The following is a 13,006-nucleotide window of genomic DNA, read 5'->3' as shown; positions in this document are numbered from 1 at the left end:
CACATAAACATATCTGCTCTAGCAACACCATGTTGTACTGGGTGGGGAAGACAAATGCTCTGATTGTTGGGTATGGGAGCAAGCAGTTGCCAGGGTGCCATAAGGAAATCCCAGCACACAGAGCCATACATTTTTCTGTCAGTACTTACTGGCAGTAATATAAATAGATGGACACCATGATAGGGACAGCATGATAGGGCAGGGTGGGGTGGGGGATAAAGCAAAGATCACCAGTGCAAGGAAGGAGTGTAAAGCAAATGATTTATAATTCCTTTTCTGCAAATGAATCTGCCAGCACTATCAGCTTTGCAAAAACAAAAACAAGAATCTGAAAGTTCATTGCAGAGGAAACAGTATGCAACAAATGAAATCTGAATTCTTCCCATCTGCCCTGTGAAAGGGATGTCACATATTTTAAATTTTAAGCATTGCCTATTTTAAGCATTCTGACTTATCACAAATCCACAGAATACAATCAGCACTCTCCCAGCTAGTTTTCCTGCCTTCACCCTGCCCAATGAACAAGTAAGTACTTCAGGGTTTGCAAATATCCTTTGATTTTGATTTTTTTTAAGGTGTAGGACTGAGCAGGGCTGGATTTAGGTTTGATGAGGCCCTAAGCTTCTGAAGGTAATGGGGCTCTTTATATGTCCAGCTGTCCTTTGTCAACAACAAATGGCCGCTGTTTTTTGTGTTGAATATATGGTATACGGTAATTTATGGACCTAATAGATATCTAAAGCCGTTTGCACATAACAAAATATGTATGTCATCAAAGTAATTGTTGAACTTATCTTATATTTTGGAAATGTACATCCAGGGTTTAAAAAAATTTGGGGGGGGCCAAGAGAGTGGGGCCCTAAGCTATAGCTTGTTTAGCTCATACCAGAGATGGCCAAACTTGGCCCTCCAGCTGTTTTGGGACTATGACTCCCATCATCCCTAGCTAACAGGACCAGTGGTCAGGGATGATGGGAATTGTAGTCCCAAAACAGCTGGAGGGTCAAGTTTGGCCATCACTGGCTTATACGTAAATCTGGCACTAGAACTGAGACAGAAAGATGGCCAGCTGTCCTACATTACAGAGGAGAACCTTCTATTGAAAGGTCATCAGAGTACAGTTCTGTACAGGGAGCCCTGTATTTGAAGGCCCATGTTCAGTTTAATAAGTAGAGGGAGTTGCCCCCTAACAGACAGCACAGAATGCTGAAAGGCACACAGGTCTTCCCCAGAAGAGAGAGAAAATGTACTGTGCTTTCTCTTTATATTATAGCAATTACTTCTAAATATGCACCTATGCTTATAAATTAGCACATGCAAATTGGTGTTCTCTTTTGTCTTTTTTTTTTTAGTGTTGCATTTCCTCTTTTTGGGCAGTGTGCAGGTAGCCACAGGTCTGAACTCATATATACCCACTGGTTTTGCAGCTAACCCTGTCCCAGCGGCACACAGTACATTACATTAAAGCCACAAGAGTTTGGACATTTCTCCAACTGAAAATGGTGTGCCAGGAGATCATGTTATATTTAGCTCAGCGGCAGAGCTAGGCTCCATTTTTTATGCCGAATGGCCAGTGGCCTCTGAACTCCTCTTTATTTCAAGCAGGAAAGAGAGAGGGGGCATCTGATTAATCCACAACAGTAGTTTCATTGTTCATTTGACCACTTCCATCTGGATGTGACCCTAGAGGCTATCTGCAGAAATCGCCTTAGCCAAGAGCTATAAATTCTGTCATGTAAAATCAGAGCCCAATTTGCCGTAGCGGTTGAGAGCTCTGAATCTTAAGTTAAGGTTCTGTAACTTTCTCTGCAACGCATGTATGCATGTATGTTTTGATAATTCGTTTGTTAAGATTTATGCTATAAAAAGCCTAGCCCAGTCCTGGGGGCTTAGGATAGATGATATACTTCTATCAATCATGCAAGCAAGCAAGCAAGCAAATTTTCACATCACTTGTGATCAGCAGCTGGCATCAAGGACGCAACTGACCCTCATGCAATGGAAGACAAAACTTGTGCACCTTTAGTGGTTATACAGAAGAGGAAATTTCAACAGATGCAGCCTCTGTTGCCCCAGCACATTCCAAATCACTATCTAGTGGTACACTCAGAGCAGGACAGGGCTTGTTCTGTACCTGAGGAATGAATAGCAGTAGGGCTGGTTTACCACATTTTGAAGTAACTAATACACATTCGCATCTAAAGACAGCGGTCCTCATAAGACCATTCGGTCCGGTTGGGACAGGGCTACAAGATCATTCCACCCAGAATCAAAAACTACCCTAATGGTACCACTGATCACATATGTTTGAACATCTTTAAGTATCTATTTCTCCAGCCAACATGCTAGTTCTGCACACTGCATGCATATTATTATGAAATATTAATTGGGCCCATGTACAAGGAAGAAACCACTTTCCTTTTTTTAAAAAAAAAGAAGGATGTCACTGTTAAGCAGTGCTATATTGTTAAGTTAGTATATTGTTAAGTCACTAAGTCAACTGTATTAAAAATAACCCGCAATTGTATAAATATTGTTGAATTTAAGTTTGAATTATGTTAATGATGAAAAATTGAAAATAAAATTTTAAAAAAGAAAAAAGAAAATATAGTTATTATGAGGCATTAAGAAGTAGGAAATGTTCTTTGCAATCTTGTCTTGTTCATAATTTAATTTTAAATATATCAAAAGGAAACTTGGGGGGCCCTATCTGAATCTTGCCCCTGCTCTCAAACCACATCTAAAATCTGCAAGGTAAATTGTCTATGGTTTACATACGCATAGCGCTAAAGGACTGAAATATGAAGGATTCCCTTTGGTAAGTCTTTTGAGTAGAGAGGATTGCAAAGGACAGAATTTAAACCTGTGTTTAAGTTTAATATACCTTTTGCTGAATAGATAACCAAGGTTATAAAACTGGTGAACAAGTTTTTATTTTCAGCATTAAAAGGTTTATAATGGACTTTGGCTAGCTAGCCAGACTTCTATTTAGGATGGATAAACTTTTTTTTTACCATTACAGGATTGCAAGGTCCATATAAAAGCACTCAACAGTTACAATGAATCACTATTTATTCAATAAAATCTAAGTCTTAGCAACATTCAGATACAAATACTCTAAAGAAAAGAAATGTTCCCTTTTTCAGCAACTAAAGCACCTACTGTTTTAAACATCTCACATTTTGCTGCTAATTGTCTTTCCACTACAAGGGAACTATATACAAGATGCAGTATTAAAAATACTATTGGTTCAAAGGCAATAAAACTTTTAGAAAGTTCCAACGTCAAGTTTAAGTTGCAACATAAACAAAACAAATAAAAGCAAAGCACATTTCAAACTTCACTTCATGACATTCCAAAACATAGAGAATGTTAGACTGAAACCAGTTGTGAAATAGTTCATAAAAAGGATTTCCAACTAGAAGCTAAGAAGAAAACCTATTGACCAGGCAAGAGCAAAAATCTAGACTCCTAGCATATGTATCAGATTGCTTGGCCTAATACAAATAACTTATAGAGCTTTCCAATCACATCTCTGTTCTCTTCCATGCCTGAAGAGGGCTTTGGGACCAGAGCATATATACAGTCTGGATAACTCACTAGGCTAGACCCCAAGCTTAAGCCATTGAAGTCCTAGATCTACTGATAAACAAAACCCACAAAATTTTGGATTAACATTCAAATTGTAACTTCATTAGTTTTAACATGACAGGGGTTGGTTTTGTTTAATGGATTAATACTGTAGTAGCCTTTTTTTTTGGAGTGGGGGACAATAGTAATTGATGTCAGTTATATCAACCCTTAAGTGTTGCTGGGTTGCACTTAGTTTATACACTGGTATCGCTCAACCCACAGCTTTTGATCTTCAAAAGTCAAAGTATGAGAATGAGAGCCTCTTCCTGTACTGTATAGCCTCCTTGTTCCTTAAAAGAGCTTGACTGGGGTCCTGCTTGGGTCATGCCTGAAGTCTGACAAGAGGCTATCACTAGCCTTCTCTGTACGAGCTGTAGAGCTCTTTTATTGTAGAGTTCCCTACCAAGTCTGGTTGACTCCCATTTGCCCTCCATGAAATGCAAGGCAGTCTCTTCTGTTCAGGAACAGAACACCATCATGTTGCAAATTTCTGCCCATCACTGCCGGAGGTTGCCCAGGAACTGGGCCTGATAAAAATCCCTCCCTCCCAAAAGGCTCACATTCTAAGAACCAGGCATGTGTCCCCCTCCACATAAGAGACAATTTATGATGCTGCAATGCATCAGCTTGGCCCAGCCATTCTGCAGAAACAAGCCCCACTGAAACACTGGGTCTTGCTTTCATTTAACTGTATTTGACTGTCATAACGCATTGAAGTCTGTGCCATGGCATGGTAAACAAACCCCTTTGTGAACTACCTTTGCAGGAACCATCATACTGATTCTTTACCGATATGTTAACACATTTTCTTCTTTTTTTAATGTGACCTATAATCAGTGCTTTTTTCCTGGAAAAGGGGGGGGGAGTGCTAGCGCTCACCAACAAGCAGGGGGAGGAACCAGCAAATGGGGGAGGGGTGTGGCCTGACACCAAGGCTGGGAGGTAAGGGCGGGTTGGCTAATTGATGCTCCCTTGCCCACCCACTCACCTACTGGGGTGCTGCCGCCCAGGTGAAGAGGCTTTCTCCGCCTGGCTTTGCGAAGGAGGCGTCAGGGCTCTGGGGTCCTGTCAGAGCATAGCACCTCCTTCCTTAAGCTGGGCAAATGCTTCCCAGTCTTGGAGAAGGAGGTGCAATGCTCTGGCAGGGTCCAAGAGCCCTCCCTCCTCCTCCCCCCCCCACCCAAAGGTGGCGGTATTGCGTACTGATGCGTACCCCCAGAGAAAAAGCACTGCCTATAATATGATCCATACTTGCACTAAAGCTTTTACCTTCAAATAATAATAATAATAATAATAAATTTTTATTTATACCCCGTACTTCCCAGTTCAGCAAACCAGGCTCAGAGCAGCTAACAACAAATTTAAAACACTTAATTGATGCAGCAACAAAAAATAGCATAAAATACAGTATAAAACATGAATAACAATAAATTCAGAATTCAAAAATCAATTTAGGGGGGAAATCCATCCAATAAACATTGATCACCAGGGCTAGCTGGCTAAATTAGTCCTATTTGGGCCAGCGAGGAGACCAGGGGAGAATTAGCTGTGGGATCCCAGAGTGGGTAATCTTCATAAAAAGGGGAGTGGGAGGGAAGGAAGGGGAATAAAAGATCAGGCTAAGTTCAAGTTGAAAGCCAGGTGGAATAGATGTGTCTTACAGGCCCTCTGGAAAGAAGTTAAATCCTGCAGGGCCCTGGTCTCATGGGACAGAGCATTCCACCAGGTCAGAGCTATCACTGAGAGGGCCCCATTTTAAAATACCCCCCCAAAAAACCCCAATACATCATGAGAAGCATTCCAAGTATTGATACCTGGTATTGTCTGTGCCATTGGCTCTGTGGTGATGGCGGGAGCTGTGCTTGGGTGCTGCTGACTGGAGCTAACTTCTGGCTCTGTGCTAGCAGAAGGAGACAATGCTACATCGCTGGGAACCTGATTTGGCACAGGCTGGAGGGCATCTTCTGAGGCTGCCTGCTCCTCTTGCCCAGGGAGTTGCAAGGCGGATAAAGGAATGCTTAACGGCTTGCCAGCATTGGAAGTGCTGGCAGGCATCTGCAGGGCTGCCTGAGGGTTGGCAGCCAGGCTGCTACCAGGCCCTTTACTTGGAGAAGCCAGAGTTACTTTGGGAGGCTTCTGGGAGGAGGCAGAGATGTTCTGCAAATCATATTCAGCAATGAGTGAAAGTGGCGAATGAGGGGTGGATTTAGATGGCACAGGGTAGGAGGCTGCTGGGTGAGCTTTGGGTTTCGACATCTGTGTCAAGGACAATGCTGGGCCGTCGATGCCGCCGGTGATCTCGGCATTAGCCACAATGTAATAATCCTCGGGAAGTTCTTGCTTGATTTTTTTGACGGACACATTGCTGCTGTTCTCGTCGACGACCTGAGAATGGGAGCCTGGATGGAACGAGGAGGTGGCGCCTGGGGCTGGCCTTTTGCGGGAATTGGTCTGAGATCTTTGAGGGCGAGGTTCAAAGTCGCTATCTTCATCTGTCACCGAGGACTCACAGACCATGTCAAAAAGAGTAGCTTCATCTTCATATTCCTCCACGGTTTCGTCCAACTCTGAGGGCTCACTGCAGTAAGAGAAATCACAGGAGTCTCTGGTTCTGTTGCAGTCCAACTTTGCTTTCCCTGGCCTCGCAGAGTAGCGTTCCACTGGGCTGGCTTGTGTGTCCGAGGGCATGCCCATGAGGCTGGGGCTGTCAGAGTTGAAGCTCCTGTTGTCCTGGAAGCATACTCTTTCCTGCGAGCCTGCTCTACAGGTTGCCGTCAGGGGCCAGTGATAGGCATGGCCTGCGCTGCAGCCCCACATAGCTGTCAGGTTGCCATGTGAGCCCTCTGAAAGAAGGTGCTTCAGATTTGGAATGAGGGTGCATATGGTCCCGTGGCTGTGGGCCCAGCTGACCAGCTTGGAAAGGTTTTCGGAAGAAGTGTGAAGGCAGTCCTCCATGGTGCAGGCTCAACAGCTCTGTTCCTAGAGGAGACACAAGAAAACTTTACACTGGAACCAAAGTTTGCGGCTGCATTTGACTTCGCATTTTACGTGCGTGTGTGTGTTATTTATGTTTTCCTCGCACAAAGAACCATGTAAAATAGTAAACGCAGTAATCAACAAGTTTTAAAAGGTACTTCTCAGCATAACCATTTATTTCTGCAGAGGCTTAGTTTTAGTTGGTTAAGCATTTGGATGTAGCAAAGATATTAAGGATCCAATCCATATGTTGTTGTCTTGCTCAAGGCTGCAGTCCTATGCAAATCTACTTGAAATCATTGTGGCTTGCTTCTGAGTAAGCATGTTTGGACTCAGGCTGCAATTCATGCTGTAATCAAATGAGCTTAACATGCATCTAACTATGGGCATGACCCTATCAAAGTGAAACAATTTTAAATCACAAATTAGGCAATATATTAGCTCCATGTTTGTTCCCTTAAGTGCAGAAACTGATAGGGATCAAAACTCTAACATGAGGGGTGAGGACTTGAAACCTCTATCACTCCCTATAGCAGGGCTCCCATATGGCTGGGTTTCCCCAGACATATCCAAGATAGCGTCCAGGTGGAATTTCCGAAAATCACGCAAGTGTTTGGGGAAACCCGGACACATGGCAACCCACGTTCTTTTAAAATAGCTCAGAAACTTCAAATTTCTTTTGAAGTTCAACAACTTTGGTGTCTGGATTTTCACTTTTTGGAATCTGGCAAAATTTTCAATTCAGATTGAAATGCTTGAAGTTTGCATGTTGGGTGGCGGGCAGAATCCCAATTTGCTTTAAGGATTAACCCCCTCTCATGCTAAGCTCCATGTGGAACAAGGCAATCCCACAAGTAAAACTGGATACTGGTTATGGCAATGCATTCTATGGGGGGCTTCCCTTGCACAGTTTCCTTGATGGGTGTAAGGAGGTTGCTGACAGAGACCAATAACCCAGGGCCCTAACACTGCGGTCATCAAAGGGGCCAGTTTAGTGCCCGACACAGTGATGTCCTCAAGTAGCACTCCAGCCGTGGTAGTCACCATGAAGGCTTAAATGCTGCCTTTGACCTGGCACCCTCCTTTGGCCCTCCTGGATTCTCTATCTGTTCTCCTCAGAAATGGTGGGCAGGAACATCTGGTTACTCCCCATCCTGTTTGACTTTGTCACCTAGCCATGGAACAAAGAAAGCTTTGAGCTGTCTTCACCCTTGGCCTCCTACTTGCATCTGCCATAGGCACACATTGCAATCTCATGAGAGTTCCTTGGCTCCTCAAGAGGCTTGCTGGACTTCTTAAGGAAGAGTTGCATTTCTGCCACCATGGAAATGGGGGCTCCCCAACCCTCACTTGTGACCTTGAAGCTCCTTCAAGGTGATATGCATGCGTTCCTGCCCTGCCATTTCTCCTGATGCATGAGAAGGTGGGAGGATGGGATGATCAGGGATGTGGAGTCTGGATTGGCTCCACAGAGGATGTACAGGCACAGTCCTGGAACAACATCCCTAGATCTCTGCCACTTAAGTGAATTGCTGTTTTTCATTCCTATTGGGATAAATGTTGCGCCTGGGGATAATGTTGCAGTAGAGGCTGCAGGTGACCCTTGAAGGACTGAAGGGAACAGAGGACTCAAAATGACAACCTCTTATATGGAGAGTGACTTGTAGAAGGACTATCCAATGAAGATCTCACTTTTAACTGTCGGGGACACCATGGACAGATGCAATACACAGACACACAGACACACACACCCTCTGCACACCTTATCTATCATAATGAGAACACACTTTGAGAAAACATCATTTTGGGGCCAACTCACATTGTGCTTAGTACAAATAAAATAACATTGCAGTCCCAAAATATTTTCCTTTGAAGCTTCTCAGCTGCATTTTATATCAAGCTCTTTGCTCTTGTGAGAATTAATTACTGTTCCGTTTCAGTTTTATTGCCTCACACAGTGCAGCAAGTGTTTGAAAATTCATGCTGCCTCTATTTATATACAACACAACCATAACTGCAGGTTAATTGGGGGGGGGGCAATAAGTTGCTTCAACGGTGTAATGGCGTTAACAGAAGAGGATTTTAATACTGGTGTTTTGCTTGTTTTTGTTTTTAAATCAGGAGAGACTGCTGTAGCAATGCAGTATCACCAGCAGGTGATCTAATAAACAGTGAACCATTTTTATTAATATATTTTGTTCTTTCCAGTTTACAGAATTTTAATGAAGGATTTCATTTTCCATTTGCTTAAGCCATAGCACAGCACTGCATTCCTTCTAGTCATCTACTACCATTCTGCTACCATTGGCAAGTCTTCTGGGGGAAAGGTTGCTTTGCCAAGTATAGCATGGCAAGACTTCAGCTACAACTGCCTGCTCAACAGGTGCTGAACAGACTGCAAACAGATTGACTGGTAAAGTGCATTCTGCCATCTGAAGAACACTGAAAAAAGCCCTGAGAATACATACAGTGAGCAATTACCTTTTGCAAACTGTTTTGGGATAGTGTGTGGGGTGGAGATGAAGGCTGAAATCCTGTGCACACTTCAAGGGAGTCAGAACCATTGAATCCAGTAGGACTTTGCATCTGAATATACCAGTTTAAGGTAGCACTGCACATGCATCACCAAACACTACTACCCTTTCAATCCCTAGTAGAAAGGCTGGTTTTAATTTTTTTAATAAACGGATCAAAGTTACATTGCACCTCAAAGAACCCATTAAGGGTTCATGATTGCACTAAAACAACAGGAAAAGTTTTGAGCCTGCCTTTGTGCAGAAAGGTAAAATAACACCTCTTCTGCTTCTGCAACCAAAATACACAGTACAGTGGTGCCCCGCAAGACGAATGCCTCGCAAGACAGAAAACCCGCTAGACGAAAGGGTTTTCCGTTTTTCAATGCGCTTCGCAAGACGAATTTCCCTATGGGCTTGCTTCGCAAGACGAAAATGTCTTGCGAGTTTTGAGATTTTTTTTCGCTCCCCCCTTTTTTCTAAGCCGCTAAGCCTTTAATAGCCTTTTAGCAGCTTAGCCGCTAAACCGCTAATAGCGCTAATCCGCTAAGCCGCTAATAGGGTTGCTTCGCAAGACGAAAAAACCGCTAGATGAAGATACTCGCGGAACAGATTAATTTCGTCTTGCGAGGCACCACTGTATTCAGTTGATAGTGGCCTCAGATGTCTGATGAACATTTACATCATATACAAAAAATAATACACACCTAATGAAAAAAAATCCATTTTGTTCTGTGACTGATTACTTGAGACTGCACAACACTCATTACTGTGTTGCAAACTGAATGCAACTCGTCTGACCAAACTCATAACTGGAGAGTGAATTAAACGTCCTTACCAGTAATGCTATTATATGTGGTGCATGTTTATCAGGTGCTGCCTCTTCAGTTTCCTCTGCTAAATGTCTGGAAGATGTAAAAGCAACAGAGTGTACTATTCCACCCACCCTCAAATACTTTCCAGTAAATAATTGTAATGAATGAATGACGTGGAAACGATACGGTTGTTTTTCCTTTGCCAACCTCCTGAAAACCCTGTCCGAAGACAAAAAGAAACTGTTTCTATACTAAATATATATTATAACTTGATTTCCGCTGCTCTGATGCTGTATGAAACTCTATACATTACAATTATGAATGTGGAGAAAATTATATTGGTGAATTAGTTTTAAGAATTTACTATGCACTTTCACAGCTTGAGCAGGCAATTAAGGACAAAGCAGAACAACATTTGAATAAAGTCACATGCTAAAGCAATGCCAAACCCAGCATCTGTAACTGAAACTTGAGTGTTGCGTTGAGTTAATTCAGTATGAAAGTGTAACTTGACTTGATAATACAATGTCTTATATTCTACATTATACCAGATACAGTCGTACCTTGGAAGTTGAATGGAATCTGTCCCGGAAGTCTCTTAGACTTCCAAAACATTTAGAAACCAAGGCGTAGTTTCCAATTGGCTGCAGGAAGCTCCTGCAGCCAATCGGAAGCTGCATCGGATGTTCGGGTTCCAAAGAACGTTTGCAAACCAGAACACACACTTCTGGGTTTGCGGTGTTCTGGAGCCAAAACGTTCAACTCGCAAGGTATTCAACTTCCGAGGTACGACTGTATACTATAAGAAAACCCCTTCTGGATCAGACCAAATAATGACCTAGTCCCAATATCCTATGTACCAAAGGGAAGAAAGAACTCAAGTCTTCCAGCAAACTTTCCTATTCAAACTCTTCCTTACAACTTGCCAGCATACTGAGAACTGCTGTCATACTGCCCAGGTTAGCGTTACTCTACGTAAGCTTGAACTTCCACTAAGAGCAAATTCAGCTGGTGAATACCGGTAGAACTGTAGCCAAAAAGGGGCCACTGAGAAACAAGAAGATACCAGCATGCTTGAATTAAGCCTATGGTTTGTAAAAGTACAAAAAAATGGTGGTTTGTTTCACTCAAAACAAACCACAAAGTGAAGCCAAAGATTGTTCTTGGGTTTCCAAGCATGCTATGGTTCACTTAAATGTGCAATGATGCCAGGTTCGGATCCAACCCAGGGACCACAGTTTGTCACTCCTGCTCACAATAGGTGAAGGAATAAAGTGGGAGCATTCACAGTAAAGCATTAACTATGGTTTAAAACGATGTGCAAACTGGGTCATAAATTTAGTATGCTTTCATCTCACTTTTACTTGCGACATTTCAGTTTTGCAGCATGACAATATCACTGTTAAAATATACTTTCTGTCTGTCCAAAAGCTACATTCAGCCGAAACAACATAAACGGAACGATTATGTTAGTAGCTGAGAGAACAGGTGGCAACAGAATTTGAGATACCGGTATGTGGGTTTTTTAAACCCAATAGTTTACCTTTATGGGGTCTACTAGCCAGTACAATACTGGTTACTTGTCTAAGCAGTGAAGTCCAAAAGGGTTTAGTGAATTCCAAAGGATAACCTTATTTTGATTCATGTATTGCTTCAAGAAGTAGGTGGCTTCTCGTTAAAATGAAGGCAAAATTGAATTTCTCCCTACTCCCTAATTGCACTTATGCATTTTCCCACTCATAGTTTTTAGGGGAACACCTACACTGAGCAATTGGTATAGAAACAAAATATTGATTTGCTTTTACACCTGCACATTGGCTCTATTCCCTGAGCAGGCAAACTAAGGCCCAGGGGCCAGATCTGGCCCAATCGCCTTCTAAATCCAGCCTGCGGATGGTCCGGGAATCAGAGTGTTTTTACATGAGTAGAATGTGTGCTTTTATTTAAAATACATCACTGGGTTATTTATGGGGCATAAGAATTTGTTCTCCCCCCCCTCCAAAATATAGTCCAGCCCCCCCCCACAAGGTCTGAGGGACAGTGGCCCGGCCCCCTGCTGAAAAAGTTTGCTGGCCCCTGTTCTATGATGTACACACTGGCCAGGCCCCTCCTCTGCTGGCCATATGTTTGCCAAGCATGAGAAGGAGCCCTCTGCACATTCTGATGTACACACTTAGCGCATTTCCACCAAGGGGAAGGGTTCCTATTTGGCCCCAAATACGCCACATGGAGAAGCTAGCAGTCACAAGTCACACAGCTGGTAGATACAAGTCCACTGCCCACCTCAACATAAACAGAGGTGTTTATTTTAGTCTGCCTGTTCAAGAGTCAATGTTGTCATTCGTCTGCCCCTCATATTAGCTGAAAGGCATCACTTTTCAGAGACAGCGAAAGTACCTTCCTGCCATTAGATCCCTTTCGGGGAAGAACCAATCACCCTAGGCTTATTAAGCAACCAATCTACTTAATAAAATATGGGCACCCAGCAGATATACAGTGGTACCGCGGGTTAAGTACTTAATTCGTTCCGGAGGTCCATTCTTAACCTGAAACTGTTCTTAACGTAAAGCACCACTTTAGCTAATGGGGCCTCCCACTGCCGCCGCGCCCCCGGAGCACGATTTCTGTTCTCATCCTGAAGCAAAGTTCTTAACCCAAAGTACTATTTCTGGGTTAGCAGAGTCTGTAACCTGAAGCGTATGTAACCCGAGGTACCACTGTAATAATACCATCTTTATAATACAGTACTAGCACTTCTGTTTGGCCTTGGCTTCTGATTAAAGCGAACAGATTTTAACCGTCCTTCAGAAATTGTACATATGCACACAAGATGTGTCTGTAAAAGCAGGTGCAGCTTGCTGAAAAGGGCTCAATTAAAGTGTAACATGTTTCTTGTAAATTAAGACCCTGTTGAATAACAACCTCCCATACAAATGTTTCTGTTTCTGTATTAGAGCGAAGCTCTACTGCTGTCATGCATAGCTGGTTCAGAAAACACAAGCTTGGCATAATGGAGTATTTTTCATGCCAAAGGGAAATATAAAAATAAAATTCCACTTCGTACATTAT

The 13,006-nt window shown here is 42.9% G+C and overlaps 1 protein-coding gene and 1 long non-coding RNA gene across 10 annotated transcripts in view; both read right to left on the bottom strand.

Moving 5' to 3' along the window:
* LOC309522205 overlaps nt 1-13,006 on the bottom strand; it is a 218,734-nt gene that overhangs the window by 138,992 nt on the left and 66,736 nt on the right. The window lies entirely within an intron of this gene.
* Nucleotides 1-13,006, bottom strand: part of KIAA1958 — a 71,271-nt gene that overhangs the window by 48,481 nt on the left and 9,784 nt on the right. For 8 of the 9 annotated variants that reach the window (XM_082204788.1, XM_082204784.1, XM_082204786.1 and 5 more), the window contains one exon: nt 5,448-6,612. In XM_082204788.1, coding sequence (XP_082060914.1) covers nt 5,448-6,588 — 1,141 coding nt within the window. In that variant the 5' untranslated portion in view covers nt 6,589-6,612. Of the gene's footprint in view, nt 1-5,447; nt 6,613-9,960; nt 11,685-13,006 lie in introns of those variants that run through there. The other variant, XM_082204783.1, reaches the window with a different exon arrangement.

The sequence above is a fragment of the Podarcis vaucheri genome (assembly GCF_965113315.1).
Source record: "Podarcis vaucheri genome assembly, chromosome: 17".
Taxonomy (NCBI): domain Eukaryota; kingdom Metazoa; phylum Chordata; class Lepidosauria; order Squamata; family Lacertidae; genus Podarcis; species Podarcis vaucheri.
The sequence above is the reverse complement of the archived record's forward strand: the minus strand, read 5'-3'. Positions and strand labels throughout refer to the sequence as shown.